The sequence below is a fragment of the Salvelinus sp. IW2-2015 genome, linkage group LG4p, assembly GCF_002910315.2.
Source record: "Salvelinus sp. IW2-2015 linkage group LG4p, ASM291031v2, whole genome shotgun sequence".
NCBI classification, from domain to species: Eukaryota; Metazoa; Chordata; class Actinopteri; order Salmoniformes; family Salmonidae; genus Salvelinus; species Salvelinus sp. IW2-2015.
In genome coordinates this window covers 496,983-522,312 of record NC_036841.1, presented here as the reverse complement: position 1 = coordinate 522,312, position 25,330 = coordinate 496,983, and the positions used below count along the sequence as shown (strand labels likewise).

The 25,330-nt window shown below is 43.2% G+C and overlaps 1 protein-coding gene across 1 annotated transcript in view; it reads left to right on the top strand.

The window, feature by feature from the left end:
* The window catches only part of LOC111958264 (CD166 antigen homolog A), a 60,653-nt gene that overhangs the window by 34,594 nt on the left and 729 nt on the right, over positions 1 to 25,330 (top strand). The window contains exons 2-15 of the mRNA XM_023979505.1: positions 7,018 to 7,124; positions 11,631 to 11,832; positions 12,002 to 12,066; positions 12,510 to 12,597; positions 12,787 to 12,945; positions 15,324 to 15,448; positions 15,707 to 15,839; positions 16,390 to 16,502; positions 16,770 to 16,896; positions 17,177 to 17,298; positions 18,726 to 18,858; positions 19,470 to 19,499; positions 24,858 to 24,969; positions 25,079 to 25,229. Of these exons, the coding sequence (XP_023835273.1) occupies positions 7,018 to 7,124; positions 11,631 to 11,832; positions 12,002 to 12,066; positions 12,510 to 12,597; positions 12,787 to 12,945; positions 15,324 to 15,448; positions 15,707 to 15,839; positions 16,390 to 16,502; positions 16,770 to 16,896; positions 17,177 to 17,298; positions 18,726 to 18,858; positions 19,470 to 19,499; positions 24,858 to 24,969; positions 25,079 to 25,193 (1,631 nt within the window). The 3' untranslated portion in view covers positions 25,194 to 25,229. The remainder of the gene's footprint in view (positions 1 to 7,017; positions 7,125 to 11,630; positions 11,833 to 12,001; positions 12,067 to 12,509; positions 12,598 to 12,786; positions 12,946 to 15,323; positions 15,449 to 15,706; positions 15,840 to 16,389; positions 16,503 to 16,769; positions 16,897 to 17,176; positions 17,299 to 18,725; positions 18,859 to 19,469; positions 19,500 to 24,857; positions 24,970 to 25,078; positions 25,230 to 25,330) is intronic.

Here is a 25,330-nt window from a genome sequence, read left to right as displayed (position 1 = left end):
CAGTGTTTTGAGTATATTATGACATGGTAATGACCGTGTCATARCATGTTATGACGCTGGGTGTCAAGTAAAGTGTTACCGGATAATGTGTTACAGTATGGTTGTGACACTATGCTCATGTAACAGCTGCCCCGCGAAGACAAGAAGACTGGTCTCGGCACCAGTGTAACAGATGTGWCCGTACTTCGTAACTCTCTTCCATTGCGTTTTTAGAAAAAACTGTCCAGTCAGCAGCCCCAGTTGATTGGTGTTTATTCTGACGATAGACACAAGGAAGCACATTAGATGTGCAGAACAACAATATGTTGATGGCTGTAGATTTGTGATTTGTCTGTTAGCATGGAAATAACTGTGAATTAGCAGGGAGCTAATGCAACCATTGCATTTAGAACATGCTAACTAACTCACTCATAAAGCAGTAACATACATACAAAGGGACATCGCTGGAAGCCAACAATATCTACTGGGAACCGTACACATACATATACACTGAGTGTACAAAACATTCCATGACATAGACTGACCAGGTGAATCCAGGTGAAAGCTATAATCCCTTATTGATGTCACTTGGTAAATCCACTTCAAATCACTGTAGATGAAGGAGGGGAGACAGGTTAAAGAAGGATTTTTAATCCTTGAGACAATTGAGACATGGATTGTGTATGTGTACCATTCAGGGGGTGAATGGGCAAGACAAAATATTTAATTGCGCTTTGAATGGGGTATGGTAGTAGGTGTCAGGGGCACCGGTTTGTGTCAAGAATGGTCCACCACCCAAAGGACATCCAGCCAAAATGATAACAGTGGGAAGCATTGGAGTCAACATGGGCCAGCATCCCTGTGGAACGCTTTCGACTCCTTGTAGAGCCCATGCCCCGACAAAGGGGTGCAACTCAATACTATGACAGTGTCCTTACTGTTTTGTACTCTCAGTGCATATACATATATAAATATATCCAACGTGTAATTAATAACATAGAATATATTTAGAACTGCACTGTTAGTCACATGTTGTCAACATGTGGTCAACCCTCCATCTGGAGAGCTCCTGGGTGTGCAGGCTAGGCTTTTCCAACATTACAACCAAATACTTTTGTCTTTATAAAGTTATTCCCTCATTCAATAAATCAGGGATCAAATGGTTAAGGTAGGCTACTTCAAAGAAAGTTATCTAATTAGACATGTTCATATTGGCTCAAATATTCATGTTTCGGGGGAGATCTATGCACAGCAAGTTAAAGGCAACGAAATGAATGCTTAGTTAGCTATAGTTAACTAGCAAGATGGCCTCCCAAGTGGCGCAGCGGTCTAAGGCACTGCATCGCTATGCTAGAGGACTCTGCAGTCCATCTCATTCCAAACCATCTCAAAAGTCAAACAATAAGTTGTACATATTCACTTTGTGTGCAGAAAAAGTGTTTAACATAATTTTTTAATTACAACCTCATCTCTGTACTACACACATACAATTATCCATAAGGTCCCTCAGTCGAGCGCTGATTTTTAAACACAGATTTAACCACACAAAGACCAGGGTGGTTTTCCAATGCCTCGCAAAGAAAGGCACCTATGGGTAAATGGGTCAAAATAAAAAAAGCAGACATTGAATATCCCTTTGAGCATGGTGAAGTTTTTAATTACACGTTTGATGGTGTATCAATATACCCAGTCACTACAAAGATACAGGTGTCCTTCCTAATTCAGTTGCTTGGGAGGAAGGAAACCACTCAGGGATTTCACCATGAGGCCAATGGTGACTTTAAAACAGTTACAGAGTTTAATTGCTGTGATAGGAGAAAACTGAGGATAGATCAGCATTATCGTTACTCCACAATATCCTAATTGACAGAGTGAAAAGAAGGAAGCCTGTACAGAAACATGCATCATTTTTGCAACAAGGCACTAAAGTAATACTGCAAAATATGTGTCAAACCAATTCGTTTTTTTTCTTCTGAATACAAAGTGTTATGTATGGGGAAAATCCAATACAACACATTACTGAGTACAACTTTCCATATTTTCAAGCATCATGTTATGGGTATGTCTGTAATTGTTAAGGACTAGAGAGTTTTTCAGGATAAAAAAGATACGGAATGCAGCAAAACACAGGCAAAATCCTAGAGGAAAACTTGGTTCAGTCTGCTTTCCACCAGACATTGGGAGATTAATGTACCTTTCAGCAGGCAAAATCTAGACTGGATTTGCTTACCAAGAAGACAGTGAATGTTCCTGAGTGGCCGAGTTACAGTTTTGACTTAAATCTGCTTAAAAATGTATGGCAACACTTGAAAATGGTTGTCTAGCAATGGTCAACAATCAATTTGACAGAGCTTGAAGAATTTTGAAAATAATATTGGACAAATATTGTACAATCCAGGTGTGCAAAACTCTTAGAGACTTACCTAGAAAGACTCACAGTTGTAATCTCTGCCAAAGGTACTTCTACAAAGTATTGATTCAGGGGTGTGAATACTTATGGAAATTTGATATTTCTGTATTTCATTTTCAATAAATTTGCTAAAAATGTTTTCACTTTGTCATTATGGAGTGTTGTCTGTAGAAAAAAATATTTTATCAATTTTGAATTCAGGCTGTGACACAACAAAATGTGAAATAAGTCAAGGGAAATGAATACTTTCTGAAGGCACTGTATATGCCAGTGATTTGTTTAGCATAGCAATGCCGAATGAATAGAAATATTAGAATTAGGGACTGGTTCAAAACATGAGAAAATATCTAATGACCAGCCCACTTGGGTAGCAACTTCAAAATGCAAAAAAGATTTAACTCGTTAAAATAATGTTTTTAATGAAAACATTTATTTAATATTTGTATAAATATGTTGGCAACCGTTTTATGAAAGCAATAAGGCTCTTGAACCAGGGGATTATCGTGTGATAACTCCTGACTAAAGGTTGTTCTTAGGCCCGAGGCGATAATCCCTGGGTTCTTATGCCTTACTTCTTAAGTAGTTCTACACACCGTTCTACTACTAATGTTCTGTTTTTGAAACTAAACATTAAATGGAGTGCACACGTCATTTGTAATAAAAACATAGTGGGGTTTTAAGGCTAGTAATTGTCACGCCCTGGCCTTAGTTATTTTTGTTTTCTTTATTATTTTAGTTAGGTCAGGGTGTGACATGGGGGATGTATGTGTTTTGTATTGTCTAGGGGTTTTTGTATGTTTATGGGGCAGTGTCTAGTCTAGGTGTTTGTATGTCTATGGCTGCCTAGATTGGTTCTCAATTAGAGGCAGCTGTTGAGCATTGTCTCTGATTGGGAGCCATATTTAGGCAGTCATATTCATTATTTCGTGGGTTATTGTCTATGTCTATGTTGCATGTTAGCACATTGTTTATATAGCTTCACGTTCGTCGGGTTTTTGTTTAGTTTGTAAAGTGTTCTTCGTTTCGTGTCATTAAACGAGAAGAAMGTATTCTAACCACGCTGCGCTTTGGTCCTCCTCTCTTCCACCATACGACGATCGTGACAGAATAACCCACCAACCAAGGACCAAGCAGCGTGGTAACGGGCAGGAGCAGGAGAGACAGCGAGGTCAGGATTTCTGGACATGGGAGGAAATACTAGACGGAAAGGGACCATGGAAACAGGCTGGTGAGTATCGCCGCCCCAAAGCTGAGCTGGAGGCAGCGAAAGCGGAGAGGCGGTGGTATTGGGGGGGGGCACACGGGGAGTGGTGTTAAGCCAGGTAGGAGACCTGAGCCAACTCCCCGTGCTTACCGTGGAGAGAGAGCGACCAGGCAGGCACCGTGTTATGCAGAGATGCGCACGGTGTCCCCGGTACGTGTGCATAGCCCGGTGCGGTACATTCCAGCACCTCGTATCGGCCGGGCTAGGGTGGGCATCGAGCCAGGTGCCATGAAACCGGCTCTACGCATCTGGTCACCAGTGCGTCTCCTTGGGCCGGGGTACATGCACCAGCCCTACGTATTGTCTCCCATACGTGTTCATAGCCCAGGTGCGGTGATTCCACCTCGCCGCACTGGCATGGCCACGGGAGTATTCAGCCAGGTAGGGTTGGGCAGGCTCGGTGCTCGAGACCTGTAGTGCGCCTCCACGGTCCGGTCTATCCGGTGCCTTCTCCACGCACCAGTCCGCCTGTGGCAGTCCCTCGCACCAGCCCAGTACCACCAGTGCCAACACCACGCACCAAGCTTCCTGTGCGTCTCCAGAGTCCAGTACGCCCTGTTCCTCCTCCCCGCACTAGCCTTGAGGTGCGTGTCCCAGCCCGTACTACCAGTTCCGGCACCACGCACCAGGCCTACTGTGCGCCTCCAGGTCCAGTATCCCTGTTCCTGCTCCCCACTAGCCTTGAGGTGCGTGTCCTTAGCCCGGTACCACCAGTTCCGGCACCACGCACCAGGCCTACTGTGCGCCTCAGCAGGCCAGAGTCTGCCGTCTGCCCAGCGCCGCCTGCGCTGCCCGTCTGCCCAGCGCTGCCGTCTGCCCAGCGCCACCTGCGCTGCCCGTCTTGCCCAGCACCGCCTGCGCCGCCCGTCTGCCCAGCGCCGCCTGAGCCGCCCGTCTGTCCTGAGCCATCAGAGCCGCCCGTCTGTCCTGAGCCGTCAGAGCCGCCCGCTGTCCTGAGCCGTCAAAGCCGCCCGTCTGTCCTGCCATCAAAGCCGCCCGTCTGTCCTGAGCCGCTAGAGCCGCCCGCCAGTCAAGAGCTGCCAGAGCCGCCCGCCAGTCAGGAGCTGCCAGAACCGCCCGCCAGTCAGGAGCTGCCAGAGCGCCCGCCAGGCAGGAGCTGCCAGAGCCGCCCCCAGTCAGAGCTGCCAGAGCGCCCGCCAGTCAGGTGCCAGAGCCGCCCGCCAGTCCGGAGCCGCCCCTCAGTCCGGAACTGCCCCTCCGTCAGTGACGCCCTTTACGAGGGTCTTCAGGCCGGGACTCGCTGCAAGGGTCCCGCTCCAGAGGCGCCACCAAAGCGGATAATGACTATGGTGGAGTGGGGTCCACGTCCCGCACCCGAGCCGCCGCCGTAAGAAGGCCCACCCGGACCCTCCCCTTCAGTGTCAGGTTTTGCGGCCTGGCCTTAGTTATCTTTGTTTTTCTTATTATTTTAGTTAGGTCAGGGTGTGACATGGGATGTATGTGTTTTGTATTGTCTAGGGGTTTTGTATGTTTATGGGGCAGTGTCTAGTCAGGTGTTTGTATGTCTATGGCTGCCTAGATTGGTTCTCAATTAGAGGCAGCTGTTGAGCATTGTCTCTGATTGGGAGCCATATTTAGGCAGCCATATTCATTGGTATTTCGTGGGTTATTGTCTATGTCTATGTTGCATGTTAGCACATTGTTTATATAGCTTCACGTTCGTCGTTTGTTGTTTTTTGTTTAGTTTGTTAAAGGTTTCTTCGTTTCGTGTCATTAAACGAGAAGAATGTATTCTAACCACGCTGCGCTTTGGTCCTCCTCTCTTCCACCATACGACGATCGTGACAGTAATTTAAATGGCTGATTATTCAGTTCATGGTTACCATTGTGTCATGTTGATGGTCACCTACTCTTGGATTACCTTATCTCAACAGGCAGCAGGAGCTTTATCCTCTGTAATCGTGTAATTTAGCACACTGTGATTCGTTCCCATTGTGGTCCATTGCAGTCTGGACAGATAGTATTTTTTTTTTACAAACTCATTTAAAGTTCTCCAAGAGGGTGAACATGGCTTTATTTGACTATTCAAAAATACATATTTGAATATGAGTTACAAGGAGTAGTTATTATCCAATGGAAATAGGATAACTTCACAACTGCTTTGTTTGAGATTATACTGTATGGTTTTGTGGGGGTGTAATATTTAGAACTTGGATTTTAGACTTTTGGTTAAACATTTATATTGAATAAGGTTGTGTTTTTGTAAATCCTTGTAACTCCCTTTGTCACTGTCCAGTATTTGCAGATCTACCAAGTTCTATTACTGTGTTCAGTTTGACGTGTAACAGAATGGGTATTGAGTGTAGAAAATCACACGTTGGGCTATTAGATCTGGTGTGCACATACAGTACAGGATGCAGGATGCCACTGGTCACTCTGGACAGATCTGTGTGGACTCCATGGTAACCATGGTAAAAGCATTTACTCCCATTCAAAAGGGATTCAAATTCAACGGTGCATGGGAAGCAAATGAAAACACTTCTAATGGTTACTTACTGCTTGCTGACAGGAACTTCAACTCTGCCAAAAAAATAAATATTTATGTGTTTTTCATTGGGGAAAAAACAACACTATATTGAAGTGGCATGTGTAAACAGTGTAGCGAGCGTCTATACAGATAGCATACCCTGCTGCTGCTGCTTTTGTTGAGAAGATTAGATCCCCTGATGTTGCAATGGAGGTGATCAATTTAGGTTTGAATGTAAAATGGATCTGGACAGTTGAGTACTTAGTTAATTGTTTACGTATGGGGTTAAGGCTTTTTACCAGTAAATCTAGCAGGTACAGTATGTTAATTGCCGTCCTTTAGCCTCCGTTCAAGGGGTTTTATTGGTTCCATGGCTCTCCTATGTCATTTCCTTTCCTACACACCCCCTAACCCTGACCTGAACTCTGGAAAGGCTGAAATGTGAGTGCTGTTTATGGCTAGCTGAGCAACACCTTGTAATCAGTTGAACCATGGAGGACCTCTTTTTTCTCTCTCTATGCCTGTGTGACTATCCCTCCCCTCAGTCCCCTGTTTTTTCTCTCTCTCATGCTGGACTTTGTCTCCACAGCAACATATTGGGGGCGGGAAAGGTTGTGAAGTAAAGTGGCTGTAAATAAGCAATTTCAAACGTTGGCTACCCTTGTGCATTTCGTTAATGTGCTATAAGGTAGACAGACACCTGTCAATTAACAACCTGTTAGATTAGATATATTTATGAAGATGAGCTGGAATTCCCCACAAAAATCAGTAAGACCTGAATCCATTTGAATGTAAATAGATCTCGGGCTGTGTTAAATATAATCAAATTTTCCCACTGACTGAGTAAATAACCATGTGTTTTTCACTCTCTCTCAGTGAGCGGTATGGATACAGTTATCGGCCTGTATGGAGAGACCATTGAGGTGCCATGCAACAATGGAGCCCCCAAACCAAAGGACCTGTTCATGACCAAATGGAAATACGTAAGTTGTTCATATACACTGAGTGTATCAAAACATTAAGAACACCTTCCAAATATTTTGTTGCTCCCCCAATTGCCCTTAGAACAGCCTCAATTCGTTGGGGCATGGATTCTAAAAGGTGTCGAAAGTGTTCCACGGGGATGCTGGCCCATGTTGACTCCAATGCTTCCCACAGTTGTGTCAAGTTGGCTGGATGTCCTTTGGGTGGTGGACCATTCTTGATACACACAGGAAACTGTGTGTATCAAGAAGCGTGAAAAACCCAGCAGCGTTGCAGTTCTTGACATACTCAAACCGATACCATATCCCGTTCATAGGCACTTAAATCTTTTGTCTTGCCCAAAAACTTGAAATTGGTGAACTTAATTATAGATCAAATCAAATCAAATTTATTTATATAGCCCTTCTTACATCAGCTGATATATCAAAGTGCTGTACAGAAACACAGCCTAAAACCCCAAACAGCAAGCAATGCAGGTGTAGAAGCACGGTGGTTAGGAAAAACTCCCTAGAACACCACGTAATTATGCAGTTAAATTAAATCGTAAGAGAAAATATATATTTTACAAACATGCTTTTATTGATTGTAAAAATTATTTWAAAAAGGTATGGAATACAGTTATGGGCTTACTTGGTAAATCTATTTCATCATGCCCATCTAGTGTGGAGGTTGACGGGAGAACAATAACAGAACCAGCTGATATTGCCAATCATTTTGCAGATTTTTTTTTACAGAGAAAACTCATTTACTGAGAGATAATGTAAACACCCATTCTTGCAAACAAGCCAATGGATTGATGATCGTATTATGAGCAAAAAAAACTTATTTTAGTCTACCATTGGTGTCTGTAGAGGAGGTGTTAAACCTATTAAAGTCATTACCTATGGTTAATCTACAGATGATGATCTTATGGACAATTTTTGACTTTACTATACTGCTCCCCAGATTGCAGCTCCACTGAAATACATATTTAATTGGTCACTGGAAAAGGGGAAATTTCCAAATGTTTGGAAGAATGCTAAACTGTGTCCAATCCGAAAGACAGCAAAGAACCCATTACTCCTGCCAATAGCCAGTCTACTATTGTGTGTAGACAAATTTGGGAGCATCTGGAAAATAATGATCTGGTCACAGATGATCAGCATGCTTATCACAAAAAACATTCCACTACCACTGCATTGGTTGACATGAATGCTATGGATAATGGCAGGTTTGTTGGTGTACTATTTTTAGATTTCAGTGCAGCATTTGATTTAGTGGATCACTAAATAACTGGGACAAAAATATTGCATTATGGGTTTAAGGGGGCAGCATTGAATTGGGTACAGTCATATCTAACTGACAGGAAACAGTCCACCTACAGTATATCAATGGGTCGTTTTCTTCCCCTCATGGTTTAAACTGTGGAATACCGCAGGGCAGCTGCCTTGGGCCACTTGTTTACTTAATATATATCAACGACCTTCCTTATGCTTTATCTGAAACTCACGCTACTATATTTGCAGATGATACTACAATTTATACAGCAAGACAATCGGTACAGCAAACAATCGGTACAGCAAGCTACAAGTAGATCTTGGAAATATCAGGTAGTGGGTTTTCCGGAACAAACTTGTTTTGAATGCCAAGAAAACCAAAGTTATGTTGGTCTGTTCCACCAGGAAAAGGCCAACACAGCATGGGAATGCAATTAAGCTTGGGGGAGTACGAATTGAGGAAGTGGCAGAAACCAAACTACTTGGTGTGCAGCTAAACAACTGCTTATCATGGTCGTCTCATATAACTAATATATGTAAAAAATAAAAAACTCCATGCATGATCAGAAGGATAGCTAAATATTTACCGGGAAAGATTCTTAAGCTAACAACCCAAGCATTAATTGGGAGTTAGGTGAACTACTGTTCTGTGGTCTGGGGAAATGCATCATCAAATCAAATCCAATGTTATTGGTCACACACACGTGATTAGCAGATGTTATTGCAGATGTAACGAAATGCTTGTGCTTCTAGTTCCAACAGTGCAGTAATATCTAACAAGTAATATCTAACAAATTACACAACATATACCCAATACACACAAATCTAAGTAGGAATGAATTAAGACTATATACATATGGATGAGCGATGTCAGAGCGGAACGGACTAAGATACAGTAGAATAGTATAGAATACAATATATACATATGAGATGAGTAATGCAAGATATGAAAAACATTATTAAGTGAATGAGATACCGTAGAATAGTATAGAAAACATMATATACATACGAGATGAGTAATGCCAGATTTGTAAACACTATTAAAGTGATTAGTGTTCCATTCCTTAAAGTGGCCAGTGATTTCTAGTCTATGCCTATAGGCAGCAGCCTCTAATGTGCTAGTGATGGCTGTTTAACAGTCTGATGGCCTTGAGATAGAAGCTGTTTTTCAGTTTCTTGGTCCCATCTTTGATGCACCTGTACTGACCTCGCCTGGATGATAGCGGGGTGAACAAGCAGTGGCTCGGGTGGTTGATGTCCTTGATGATCTTTTTGGCCTTCCTGTGACATCGGGTGCTGTAGGTGTCCTGGAGGGTGGGTAGTTTGCCCCCGGTAATGTATTGGGCAGACCGCACCACCCTCTGGAGAGCCTTGTGGTTGCGGGCGGTGCAGTTGCCATACCAGGCGGTGATACAGCCCGACAGGATGCTTTCAATTGTGCATCTGCAAAAGTTTGTGAGGGTTTTAGGTGACAAGCCAAATTTCTTTAGCCTCCTGAGGTTGAAGAGGCTCTGTTTTGCCTTCTTCACCACACTGTCTGTATGGGTGGTCCATTTCAGTTTGTCAGTGATGTGTACGCCAAGGGACTTGAAGCTTTCCACCTTTTCCACTGCGGTCCCGTCGATGTAGATAGGGGGGTGCACCCTCTGCTGTTTTCTGAAGTCCACAATCATCTCCTAATCAGCAGGTGAGATTAGGAGGCTGCAGATTGGACAGAACAAAGCAGCAAGAAGGTTTTAAGGTGGAGATATGATTCTTCTGTTGTAGTCATGCACAATGCTCTTGGGTGGTCATCAATCAATAAAAAAACATGCTTATTTTATTTCACAATGTACACCATTTAAAACGGCCAAACTCCATTCACAAAAGTATTCAGTTAGTAAGAGACAGACATTCAGTCAATACTAGGAATAGATTGTCCACCATCTATGTGTTATCCCGGCAGAAAAGAGAAATATGCTAAATAACATTTAGATTCAGAGTAATAAAGAAATTGAATAATTTATCTGAGCAAACCAGAAACCTTTCAATATATATATATTTTAGAACCATTTAAATATAATAAATGGGTAGGTTGTGCAGGGCTATGGTAGATGAAGGAACAAATCTATCTTTTCAGACTGTAAGTGTCACGCCCTGACCATAGTTTGCGTTGTATGTTTCTATGTTTTGTTTGGTCAGGGTGTGATATGAGTGGGCATTCTATGTTGTATGTCTGGTTTGTCTGTTTCTATGTGTTTGGCCTGATATGGTTCTTAATCAGAGGCAGGTGTTAGTCGTTGTCTCTGATTGGGAGCCATATTTAGGTAGCCTGTTTTGTCTTTGTGTGTTGTGGGTGATTGTTCCTGTTCCTGTGTTTGTGTTCACTATTACGGGACTGTTACGTTTTCGTTCGTTTGTCGGTTTATTGTTTTGTTCGTTGTTTAAGTATTCTTATTAAAATGAATACTCACCACGCTGCGCATTGGTCCTCCGATACTTCCTACTATTCCTCCTCAGAAGAGGAGGAAGACGAGCGTTACAGTAAGAGTATTTATCTGGTCAATATGTCAGTGTTATATGTCTGTTGTTTGTAACAGTGTGTTAGATGTGAAAATGTGATTGTATTATAAACTGTATTTTAATGTTTAAGGACTCTTGGAAGATTAGTCCAAATAAAGACTAAAAGATCCTAATAAAATAAAATCAAAATCACCCTCTGAATGGCACACACACAATCAATGTCTCACTTGTATCAAGGCTTAAAAATCCTTCTTTAACCTATTTCCCCCCTTTTAACTACACTTGTTGAAGTGGATTTAACAAGTTACATCAATAAGGGATCATAGCTTTCACCTGAATTCACCTGGTCAGTCTATGTCATGGAAAGAGCAGGTGTTCCTGCCTAAAGTTCACTGGGCTAATGTTGGAGAGACTGATAGAGACTGAGACAAACACATATCTGAACCCCACCCTGTCTGGACACACATATACACCTTTAAGTGTATTTCCACTGTGAAGACCACAAGGAGATATAATATTTTGTATACTATATGTATACATGTCCTCTTTACACCTTCAAACTTCCACAGCAGCAACAGTGTGGTTGATATTCTAAAATAGCTATTAATAAGTCACAAATTGTCTATTTAGCTCCTGCACCATTAGTGGGTGCATGTTTTGTTCAATGGTTTTTATACCAAGACAGTCTTAAAGTAGTGCAGCTCCATTAGCTAAGTTTTTAAAACCCAAACTGTTTTATATTTACAGGACGATGGAGACCTGCTGACCCAGCTTAAAGACCAGGACGCCTCCGTCATAGCCACTGACAAGTACAAGGACCGTGTCAGCATGGCCGAAAACTCCAGCCTGCTGATTGCTGCAGCAACACTGAAGGACGAGAAGACTTTTACTTGCATGGTGGTGGCTGGGGCTGACATCTCAGAATACCCAGTCAAACTCCTTATCCACAGTGGGTACATAAGGGCAATAGTGCAGCCATACTAATGCATGCTATGGAATGGGCCTTTGAGGTACAATTCAATGCTGTGCTGTGTGATATTATTATGGTTAGCCCTGGTGATAGTGAGTGCTCTCTGAGATGCCTACAGCTAGTTAATGTTATGAACTGTGTTCTACAGAGGCTCCAACCGGAGTGGAGATCACAGCCCTAGCCACGGAGTTGGAGATTGGCAAACCAACCCAGGTAGGTTCATCATGTGCTTTGCTTATGCCTACATTATATTAAGCAGGAATATCAAGGGAAATCCTTCATTGCAGATGAAGTATCTTGAGGCAAACTAAAGAAGGACGGTGCTGCTGGAATGATGAGAGATTTGAAGTGATCCTGATGAATTAGTAAACAGCAGAATATCCCTCCAATTAAAACAACCATGGGATCTAAGGGGGGGTTTAAAATGCTTTGGGCATTTCATGCTACATGAGGGGAGTTCACAAATGCAGTAAAGCCAACACAGATGAGAGATAGTTTGCATAGATATTTGATAAATTTAGCAACAAAAATATTGGAATTTTACTGGGCTACTTTCATAACATAAGGATTTTCCAACCTTTCGTGTGCCCTTGTGGATTGTTCTAAAAGAGGATTTTGCAGCTTTTTTTCCTCACTTTGTTTTATCATCTGCACAGCTAGGGCAATGCAGCACCTCTGATGCCAACCCAGCTGCCAGCATCACATGGTTCAAGAACAAGAAACCTCTGGTGGCTGATGGGAAAGGTACGTTATTGAAATTCTAATGGATTATTTACAAGTGGTAAATAATGAAGATTGCACATTCACACATTTCACTTGTTCGGTGTGAGATTCCACAAGAACCGAGCAGTGAAATATCACCTCTAGAGCTACARATTTTCTTCAATACTCATAAATGTGTCTGTTTCTAATCAGTATTGTTGTGATTTTTAGGCATTATAATCAGTTCCAACGTAAAGGTGGACGAAGTCACTGGCCTCACCACCACCTCCTCCACTCTGCAGTACACAGCTGAGAAGGGAGACACAGCAGCTCTGTTCACCTGCGGGGCGTTGAATACCTTGTCCCCTCCAGTCTCCTTCACTGTCACCTGTAAGTAACCAGAGAGCCACCAAACTACTCCAACTACCCAAACTAGCCCAACTGCCCCAAAGACCTAAACTGACCAAACCAACCTCAAACTGCCTCAACTACCCTTACTACCCAAGCTACCCCAACTACCGTAACTGCCTCAACTAACCGACACAACTTCCCTAACCGCTGGTTGTCCTAGGAAGGCTTTTTGATCTGCTATCAGCCTCAGCAGTCAGCAGTTAGTGTATCGACAACCAGATTGATGGCTATTTTATTTTCAAGTTATAGTTGGATAATTTGTGCCTCTATGGCTTTTTTCTTGCAGCCCAGACAGACAACAACAATGACACCGTAATGGCACTAATTTAAAAATGAGGTGAGCATGAGTCTGTTGTGGGAGTGATTTGGAGCATAGCGTTCAAGGAATAGCATAGTCGGTGTTATTTGCTCTAGATGGCCCTTTAAATAGGACAGGGCTCAGATGCTGTTTGAATCCTGTTTTTAAAGAAATGTGGGCAATTTGGCTCGTCTGGAGCAGTACCATTGACGTTTGAAAGGAGCTTTTTGTCTAGAGCCTTGGGGTGTGACTGCCATTCGAACAGCTCCACCGCTGCATTCAAAAGCAGCCATTGCCACAGGGACACACTCAGAAATGGAGTGTACAGCCCTGAGGATTTCACTAGCTTGGCTAGTCTGCTCCCTGTGATGGTCTCAGAAGCCCTGTCTGTCCAGGGTCACTGTCAATCACCACATTCTTATCGGCAGACTCAACAGCCTTGGTTTCTCAAATGACTGCCTCGCCTGCTTCACCACAACTACTTCTCAGACAGAGTTCAGTGTGTCAAATCGGAGGGCCTGTTGTCCGAACCTCTGGCAGTCTCTATAGGGGTGCCACAGGGTTCAATCCTTGGGCCGAGTCTTCTCTGTATACATCAATGATATCGCACTTGCTGCTGGTGATTCTCTGATCCACCTCTACGCAGACGACACCATTCTGTATACTTCTGGCCCTTCTTTGGACACTGTTTTAACCAACCTCCAGATGAGATTCAATGCCATTCAAATCCTTCCATGGCCTCCAACAGCTCTTAAATGCAAGTAAAACTAAATGTATGCTCTTCAACCGATCGCTGCCCACACCTGCCCGCCCGTCCAGCATCACTACTCTGGACGGTTCTGACTTAGAATATGTGGACAACTACAAATACCTAGGTGTCTGGTTAGACTGTAAACTCTCCTTCCAGACTCACATTAAGCATCTCCAATCCAAAATTAAATTAAATCTAGAATCAGCTTCCTATTTCGCAACAAAGCATCCTTCGTTCGTGCTGCCAAACATACCCTCGTAAAACTGACTATCCTACCGATCCTTGACTTCGGCGATGTCATTTACAAAATAGCCTCCAACACTCTACTCAGCAAATTGGATCCAGTATATCACAGTGCCATCCGTTTTGTCACCAAAGCCCCATATACTACCCACCACTGTGACCTGTATGCTCTCGTTGGCTTGGCTGGCCCTCACTTCATATTCGTTGCCAAACCCACTGGCTCCAGGTCATCTATAAGTCTTTTCTAGGTAAAGCTCCGCCTTATCTCAGCTCACTGGTCACCATAGCAACACCCACCCGTAGCACGCGCTCCAGCAGGTATATTTCACTGGTAACCCCCAAAGCCAACACCTCCTTTGGCCGCCTTTCCTTCCAGTTCTCTGCTGCCAATGACTGGAACGAATTGCAAAAATCACTGAAGCTGGAGACTCATATCTCCCTCACTAGCTTTAAGCACCAGCTGTCAGAGCAGCTCACATATTTCTGCACCTGTACACAGCCCATCTGTAAATAGCCCATCCAACTACCTCATCCCCATACTGTTATTTATTTGATTTATTTGCTCCTTTGCACCACAGTATCTCTACTTGCACACTCATCTTCTGCACATCTATCACTCCAGTGTTTAATTGCTATATTGTAATTATTTCGCCACTATGGCCTATTTATTGCCTTACCTCCCTTATCCTACCTCATTTGCACACACTGTATATAGACTTTTTCTATTGTATTATTGACTGTATGTTTGTTTATTCCATGTGTAACTCTGTGTTGTTGTTTGTGTCGCACTGCTTTGCTTTATCTTGGCCAGGTTGCAGTTGTAAATGAGAACTTGTTCTCAACTAGCTTACCTGGTTAAATAAAGGTGAAATCATTTTTTTAAACTGTGCCAGGTCTCAGCCTGACTGTGTCCTCCTCCTCTCTGACCCCTTTTCTCTCTCTCTCTCTCTCTCTCTCTCTCTCTCTCTCTCTCTCTCGCTCTTTCCCTCTCTGCTGTTCACTCTCTGCTGTTCTCTTGCTCCTGTTCTCTCTCTCCTGTTCTGTCTCTCTGTCCTCTCCCAACAGACCCCACAGAGAGGATCAGTCTGCATGTCCTTTCGAAAGGGCCCCTAATGGAAGGAGCCAARGTGACTCTGAAGTGCAAGGCCGACGGGAACCCACCTCCCACCAGCTTCAACTTCCACATTCAGGCAAGCTCTCAATGACATGACTCCACTATCCTCCCACACAACCAGAAACCCCACCTGGCATACTGTATGCCCTTAGTTCCTACTCTGATCCCATTAATTACTTGCCTTCTACTACTATTGTCCTCTTTAACCCAGTCGAAACCTATACCTCGTCAAACTCTACACATCCTACACCATCCACCCTGTCTTTAAAGCGCTACATTAACCTAGACTCAAGCCCATCTGAGAGTTTCCAAATGTATTCTTATGTTCCTAAAGGGAAAGGTGGTGAAGGTGGAGAACTCTGACTCCTATACTGTGACTGATGTCACACGTGAAAGCACAGGGGAATACAAGTGTTCTATCATTGACAATGCCAAGATGGAAGACTCCAAGAACATTACCATCAATTGTAAGTCACTCTTTATCTACAGATATCTTGATCAATGGTTTAAGTTATTGATTATGCGTTCTTCAATTAAGTTACGTATTATCTTCAACTGAGATACTGCCAGCAATTTCTTTAACGATGCTAGGCCAGCAATGAATTCATGAGAAATACCAGCCATAATGATAGCCCACTTCCTCCTGCTATAGATTGCATTTCTCATCATCTAATTCATAATTAATTTTATGTCCGGCTGTATAACCTCATTAGGGTTAGTTTTCTCAAAGGGGAACATTGTCAGAGTATATTTCCGTTTGCAACCTCATCCCTCAGCAGGAAAGGACATACGGTTTGTTATAGAGAATAGAAGCCGAGCATCTCCTCTCACGCTGTGAGGTGAAAATGCTTGGAGAGCTCAGGTCCTTTAATGCGTTAAATAAGCTGGATCAATGAGGAGGTGCTGGGGCTTCTGTAGGGAGCTGATATGGTTTTCAACAGGAGTGCTGTGGCCCCGTCTCCTCCAGACTGTTAAACTGCCTGTTTACAGTGTGTCCTCCTCCCTTCTCCCTTTCAGACTTGGATATGAGTTTGAGCCCCTCAGGGAAGGTGATGAAGAGCTTTGGCGAAGGCTTGGCTCTGACCCTGCAGACCCATGCATCTGGAGAACTTAAGGTGTCTTGGACTAAGGTAAGACTAAACAGTACCAAAGTTATTATAAGGCCAAAACTTATGTTTTTGGTTAGAAATGGGTGATAAAACCTTCTCAAAGCGATAAGAAGACTTCCCGTGTTTTTCATCCTTTTAATGTAGGTGAAGGTAGCCGACAGGTTGATGGTTCAAATACCTGAGCCGACTGCGTGAAAAATATGTTGATACTTCCTTGAGCAAGGCACTTAAACTTGTTGCTCTGAATAAGAGTGCCTGGTAATTGTCAGTTTTGTTCATTCATTTCAGGACAATGGCAAGCTGGACAGTAGTCCCACATTTGACAAGCTGACCTACTCTGATTCTGGAAAGTATGAGGTTGTGGTCACCATGGGTGCTCTCATCAAGAAAGCCTCTTTTGAGCTGGTCGTTGAAGGTAAAAACTTTGTGACAGTTACTCAGATATGGCTTTTCTGTTGTTACTGGGCACATTCAACGCTGTTTCACAAAAATCGATTTTTGTACTTGTTCCTAATGATAGAGATTTTTATTCAAAGATCCCGATTCCCCAGTGGATGGCAGTCTCACTTGAGGGAGAGGCTTTCTCCATATTTGTTTGTGTTGTCCATACCTCATGTGGTGTTGTGGCATGGCATGGTGTGATCATTTTCTTGTTCGTTCTGGTGTAGCTGAGGAGGCCGTGCGTCTTCTTGCAGGTGTTCCAGTCATTCGGCGGGTGGCCAAGCAGCGCGGCGAGGACGGCCAGCATAAGGTACTTACCTGCGAGGCTGAGGGCTCCCCCAAACCCACTGTGGCCTGGAGCGTCAACGGTACCTCGGTATGAACAAACACAGACATCTTCACTAAGGCGCCAGGACACTCCACTGACACACAGGAGGCGCCATTAGACTTCACACCCATAGAGACAGTCATTATACAGATCACACATACTGTATTTATCCATCAGTTACTGTAAAAAGCACAACACCCTTATCTATCTTGGAATTGCAGCAAAGACTCACAAAATCATTAGTCTATCTGGAATTCTCTCAAAGCAACACTTTGTGCCATGCACCCATTTTTGTGTGGCGTGTCACCACATGAACGGAATGGAACACACAAATCCTCGCCATCTTTCCGGATGTGTTACTGCCAATATGAAAGCAGCTCCTGACCTTATAAAAAGAGTCCATTTAAGCTTCCTTTTATTGGAATCTGTCAGGAAGCCAGGGAACTCTAAATCTGTGAGGTTTACAGTCAATTAACCTTTGGATGTCTTTGTAGTGAATCAGTGCTTGTGGTTTTTTACTCTCCACACTCTATTTCAGACAGACAGAAACTTCCCCCATAATATTTTTCACTATGTTACTATTTGTGACTTCCTAAGTAACTTGTATTCTTGAAACTTTTCTGACTGACACTTTCCAAATGGATGGGCTCAGTGTTTTTGTAGATAGGTTTCCTTCTCTCAGATGCACACCACGTTTATTATGCATTAGTCTGTCATGAAGACAAAGGCTTTTTGTTCTTGGCGTACCTGTGTGTGCACTGATAGCACAGCTACACAATGAGCCAGCGTGAGATGATGTGCAGCTGTCAGTGTGTGTGTGTGTGTGTATTCTTTTTGTGTGTGGGTGCATGTGTGTGGTCATGGCTCATGACCATGCACACACCCATTGGGTCTGCATGACTAATCCAATCCAATGTGGCACTGACCTCTTTCAATGACTATTCTAAGGCTGAGTCACTCACACACAGTAATTTAGTCACAGCTCACATTTCTGCGCATCTGGGGACAAACACACCAGTGCATTCAAAGTTTAGTCTTTCATCTCTTATTGTGTGATAAAGAGTTCTTTAAAACAGTAAATAGGATAAGAGATCAAATGTAAGCTTAGTGCAGGCTCTTTTCATAGCAGACGCACACTGTTTGCCTGTGTGTCTGGGGGTTTCTCTAGTCACCTCCCTCTATGCCCTGAAGATACTCCTTATCAGGAGTAGGTTGAGCCTCACAAAAATACAACACCACCTCCTAGTGATAGTACATAAAATGCACGTATTTTATTTTATTCTAGCAATGTTCATTCTGCCATGGAATAATATAAGATTCCATATATTCCTCGCAATAGATTTATATGATAGGCATCTTTGTGCTATTACTGAAGAGGAAGCAGCTATGTTCTGCCATCGTTAAATCTCTATCAGATACACAAGATATAAGATAAGCCTTTGTACACTAACTAACTGCATCTATTTGATTTTCAGGCTGATGAGAGTCCCTATGTCAATGGAAAGATCACACACAAGCTGACCATTGTGCCTACAGTCAACCTGACCGTTGTCTGCACTGTGTCCAATGAGCTTGGCCAGGACACCAGGACTATTAATGTGTCGACCTGTAAGTACAGTGTGGTGGTATGGCCTACAATTCCCTGCCCTATCCCCTTCCTTCCTCTCTAAAGGGTAACTCACTAATTCTTGTGTGGGTCTGGTCTATCACCCTCTTCCGACGCTAACAAACTCACCCACTGTCTGTATGCATGATGATTAGTCAAATAATATGGAACTGTTTTATGGAGGGAACCTTGGCCATGGGGACCTAGTTCTTGTCTCTAGCCAACCTAAAACATGCTAGTATGCATACTGGGCATACTATGCATGCTCCTTGGCAATAATAATCTCCCTTTGGTTTCTGCAGTATCTGAATAGATAAATCAGTATAGACAGCCATATCTCACTCATCTTTGTGTGTTTTGAAAAGCATTTGTCCCTTTTTAATTCGACTCCTTCACTTTTGGTCTGTTTGTCGGGATGCTGGACTCTATCCTTTCCCCTCTCTGCGTCACGTTCTCAGTTTGCATGCGACCGGAAAATCTACACAACTCACAGCGTTACACTCAAGCTAGAGTCTAACATAGCCAATAACGCACTGTCTGACCAATGACATTATACAGTATACTTAATTGATTTCTGGGTTGGACGTTAATATCCCTTTATATCTGATTTCAGTATTTGAGGAGGTGAGAATGGATAAACAAGGTAAGTTGTGATGGTCTTCTTTATCATTTCCTGTAGCAAGAGGGAGGAGAGGAGGGATTCTGTAGAAAATATGTAGGATTCCCAGAGAAAGTGGAATCTGTTATTGTGTATTATACCCTTCAGAGCACAATATCAGATTAACAGCAGCCAGAAATTTCCCCACTGCTGAAAATCTGTTCAACAACAAGATGTGGTGCTGGGGATGTTGGAAATATTTGTTAAGATAAACATATACATTCTGAGGATCAGAAGGAGTGGAGCCACCAGCATCCTGACAAAATCTCTCAATGTTATCTATCCTTTCATTTGCCAAAATTGTATTTATTACCCGTTCACAAGGAACAGATCACATTTTCACACATGGCTTAGGGATAAACTGGGTTTGCATACTGTTCGTATGTAGTCAGTGATACATTTATTTAAATCATAATACAGAAGGTTACAAATTGTATAACAACCATCTAATTTTGTGGCATGTTTGTGTATACCTTATTCATTCATTCATTCATATGTATTCATTCACTTAAAAAAATATATATATTTACCCCTTTTTCATGGTATCCAATTGTTAGTTACAGTCTTGTCCCATTGCTGCAACTCCCATACGGTCGAGAGCCGTGCGTACTCCGAAACCAAACCGCACTGCTTCTTGACATAATGCCCACTTAACCCGGAAGTCAGCCGCACCAATGTGTCGGAGAAAAACACCATACACCTGGCGACCGTGTCAGCATGCACTGCACCTGGCCCGCCACAGGAGTCACTACTGCGTGATGGGACAAGAACATCCCTGCCGGCCAAACCCTCTCCTAACCTGGACGACGCTGGGGAAATTGTGRGCCGCCCCATGGGTCTCCCGGTCGCGGCTGGCTGCGACAGAGCCTGGACTCGAATCAAGATCTCTAGTGGCACAGGTAGCACTGTGCCTTAGACCACTGCACCACTCTGGAGGCCATTTATTGACATTTATACACTGGTTTGGGCAGTAACTTTTAACAGTTACATGTAATCTGATTACAAAAACCCCAAACTATAATTAGTTACGTTACCAGCTAAAATATTGTAATCAGATTGCAGATACTTTGGGAAACCTATATGGTCCTGTGTGGCTCAGTTGGTAGAGCATGGCACTTGTGTTGCTAGGGTRGTTGGTTCAATTCCCATGGGGGCCCAATATGAAAATCACTACTCACTACTGTACATCGCTCTGGATAAGAGTGTTTGTCAAATAACAAAAATGTAGATGATTATCTCTTGGATTACATTTAGAAAGGATGTTTGTGAAAACATACATTATGACACCTTTCTATTTTCATAATGACATTTAATTCAGCCTTGAAAAAAGGCACGTTTAACTCCATTGGTCCTAGGACTCCCACAGTGAAAAAGCTAAAATTCACTGCTTTCATTAATCTGCTTGCACTGCCCTCATATTTATCCTCACATTGAAGTGTTTTACCAMTTTCTTTTCAGGACAACCATGGCTACAGGTAGAACACAAAACAATGGCTTGAGCATCATAGAGAAAAATGTGTTAGTGAGAGTCTCAGCCAGTGGAGGCTGCTGAGGGGGAGGACAGCTCATAATAAGGACTGGATCGGAGCTAATGGAACGGCATCAAGCACATGTAAACCATGTGCTCGATGTATTTGATACCATTCCACCTATTCCGCTCCAGCCATTACCACAAGCCTGTCCTCCCCAATGAAGGTGCCACKATTCTCCTGTGGTCTGTATAGATGGGTCAATAGTTTGTAGCTCAAACCGTTCTGACTTTACAGACATTTTTGTGAGAAGAACCACTTTTGGGATCCACCCTTGTCTCACAAACACCACTCTAGCACAGCCCCTGTTAATTACACACACTAATGGTTAGTATCAGCGGATGCAAAAGAAATAGAAGAATCTAATGCAGCAGTAGTCTGGAGCTCAAACACACAATGTTTAAAAAGAGTTAGAAGTCCAAAATGCACCGGCGTGACCATGGGACTCAAGTTAAGTTTGTTCCACCTGAGCATTTTACTTGCCATTACTGTGAGATGTTGTTGTTGTTCATCAACCTTAGTTGAATGCACTGATTGTAAGTCGCTGTGGATATCAGAAGTCTGCTGGCACAATCAAATCAAATTGTATTGGTCACATACACATGGTTAGCAGATGTTAATGGGAGTGTAGCGAAATGCTTGTGCTTCTACAGTTGTGGCCAAAAGTTTTGAAAATGACACAAATATTAATTTTCACAAAGTCTGCTGCCTCAGTTTGTATGATGGCAATTTGCATATACTCCAGAATGTTATGAAGAGTGATCAGATGAATTGCAATTAATTGCAAAGTCCCTCTTTGCCATGCAAATGAACTGAATCCCCCAAAAACATTTCCACTGCATTTCAGCCCTGCCACAAAAGGACCAGCTGACATCATGTCAGTGATTCTCTCATTAACACAGGTGTGAGTGTTGATGAGGACAAGGCTGGAGATGACTCTGTCATGCTGATTGAGTTTGAATAACAGACTGGAAGCTTAAAAAAAAGGATGGTGCTTGGAATCATTGTTCTTCCTCTGTCAACCATGGTTACCTGCAAGGAAACACGTGCCATCATCATTGCTTTGCACAAAAAGGGCTTCACAGGCAAGGATATTGCTGCCAGTAAGATTGCACCTAAATCAACCATTTATCAGATCATCAAGAACTTCAAGGGGAGTGGTTCAATTGTTGTGAAGAAGGCTTCAGGGCGCCCAAGAAAGTCTAGCAAGCGCCAGGACCGTCTCCTAAAGTTGATTCAGCTGCGGGATTGGGGCACCACCAGTACAGAGCTTGCTCAGGAATGGCAGCAGGCAGGTGTGAGTGCATCTGCACGCACAGTGAGGTGAAGACTTTTGGAGGATGGCCTGGTGTCAAGAAGGGCAGCAAAGAAGCCACTTCTCTCTCTGAAAAACATCAGGGACAGACTGCTATTCTGCAAAAGGTACAGGGATTGGACTGCTGAGGACTGGGGTAAAGTCATTTTCTCTGATGAATCCCCTTTCCGATAGTTTGAGGTATCCGGGAAAAAGCTTGTCTGGAGAAGACAAGGTGAGCGCTACCATCAGTCCTGTGTCATGTCAACAGTATAGCATCCTGAGACCATTCATGTGTGAGGTTGCTTCTCAGCCAAGGGAGTGGGCTCACTCACAATTTTGCCTAAGAACACAGCCATGATTAAAGAATGGTACCAACACATCATCCGAGAGCAACTTCTCCCAACCATCCAGGAACAGTTTGGTGACGAACAATGCCTGTTCCAGCATGATGGAGCACTTTGCCATAAGGCAAAAGTGATAACTAAGTGGCTCGGGGAACAAAACATTGATATTGTGGGTCCATGGCCATGAAACTCCCCAGACCTTAATCCCATTGAGAACTTGTGGTCAATCCTCAAGAGGCGGGTGGACAAACAAAACCCACAAATTCTGACAAACTCCAAGCATTGATTATGCAAGAATGGGCTGCCATCAGTCAGGATGTGGCCCAGAAGTTTATTGACAGCATGCCAGGGCGGATTGCAGAGGTCTTGAAAAAGAAGGGTCAACACTGCAAATATTGACTCTTTGCATCAACTTCCTGTAATTGTCAATAAAGGCTTTTGACACTTATGAAATGCTTGTAATTATACTTCAGTATTCAATAGTAACATCTGACAAAAATATCTAAAGACACTGAAGCAGCAAACGTTCTGGAAATTAATATTTGTGTCATTCTCAAAACTTTTGGCCACGACTGTACAAATAAATATATGGATGAGCGATGGCCGAGTGGCATAGGCAAGGTGCAATAGATGGTATAAAATACAGTATATACAGTACATATGATATGAGTAATGTAAGATATGTAAACATTATTAAAGTGGCATTGTTTAATGTGACTAGTGATCCATTTATTAAATTGGCCAGTGATTGGGTCTCAGTGTAGGCAGCAGCCACTCTGAGTTAGTGATTGCTGTTTAGCAGTCTGATGACCTTGAGATAGAAGCTGTTTTTCAGTCTCTCGGTCCCAGCTTTGATGCACCTGTACAGACCTCGCCTTCTCGATGGTAGTGGTGTGAACAGGCAGTGGCTCGGGTGGTTGTTGTCCTTGATCTTTTTGGCCTTCCTGTGACATTGGGTGCTGTAGGTGTCACGGAAGGCAGGTAGTTTGCCCCCGGTGYTGCGTTGTGCAGACCACACCACCCTCTGGAGAGCCTTGCGGTTGAAGGCGGTGCAGTTGCCGTACCAGGCTGGGATACAGCCCAACAGGATGCTCTCGATTGTGCATCTGTAAAAGTTTGTCAGGGTTTTGGGTGACAAGCCAAATTTCTTCAGCCTCCTACTGTCTGTGTGGGTGGACCATTTCAGTTTGTCTGTGATATGTACGACAAGGAACTTAACTTTACACCTTCTCCGCTGCTGTCCCTTCCATGTGGATAGGGGGGTGCTCCCTCTGCTGTTTCCTGAAGTCCATGATCATCTTCTTTGTTTTGTTGACATTGAATGAGTGGTTTGTTTTCCTGATACCACTCTCCCGAGTGCCCTCACCTCCTACCTGTAGGCTGTCTTGTCGTTGTTGGTAATCAAGCCCACTACTGTTGTGTCGTCTGCAAACTTGATGATTGAGTTGGAGGCGTGCATGGCCTACACAGTCGTGAGTGAACAGGGAGTACAGGAGGGGGCTGAGCACACACCCTTGTGGGACCCCAGTGTTGAGGGTCAGCGAAGTGGAGATGTTGTTTCCTACCTTCACCACCTGGGGGCGGCCGGTCAGAAAGTCCAGGACCCAATTGCACAGGGCGGGGTTGAGACCCAGGGCCTCCAGCTTTATGATGAGCTTGAAGGGTACTATGGTGTTGAATGCTGAGCTGTAGTCAATGAACAGCATTCTTACATAGGTATTGTGATAAGTGTGTCTGCTAAATGACCAAATATAAATATTTTGCAAGTGTTCATTTTACATTTACATTTTGGTCATTTATCAGACACTCTTGTCACACCATTGTGCCAGCAGACTTCTGATACCAATGTAGGGTGAAAGGGGGACACAACATTGTGGACCGCTATTTTAAAAAATGGTATAGAAAGTATTTTGTATTTTATTTATTTTTGGGAAAAAATGACATGCCCATTAAGTATATTGTTACCAAATACATTGGATGAAGTAGTTCAGGCCGGTGAAATACAAATTACTAAATACTCAAAAGAAATTGAAATAAAGGATTACATTCAGAAAGTAGCCTACCCAACCCTGTTTATGCACATGTACGGAAATTTATTTTTTGCAGTCTCTTCATTTGCAGTGTTCTCTCTCCTAGTTTCTGATGTTTTTCCTCTCTCTTTGTGCCTTTACAGACTCATCAGATGAGGGTGACACGACAAAGTTGGTGGTGGGAGTTATTGTGGGTCTGCTCCTGGCCACTGTAGTTGTGGGTCTAGCATACTGGCTGTACATGAAGAAATCCAAGTAAGTGCATCAATTCAAAATGCCATTCTTATATAGCATGTTATGGTGATATATGTATTATTATTGGAGGGCTGTGATTAGTGTTAAACAATCTGATTTGTGTTAAAAGGCAAGGCAGCTGGAAGACTGGTGAGAAGGAGGATGGATCCACTGAGGAGAGCAAGAAACTGGAGGAGAAAATAGAAGAGAAGCTGGAGGAGAACAGCCAGAAAGTTGAGGTGTAAAGAAAATAAATGTTTAAAGAATGAGAGAAAAAAAAGGTAAAGAACTTGTTTTGAAAAACACATCTACTACTYAATATTATAATATTTGCTTCTTATGTTTTAGATTAAAATATGCCGTTAACATCATGACTTTTTAT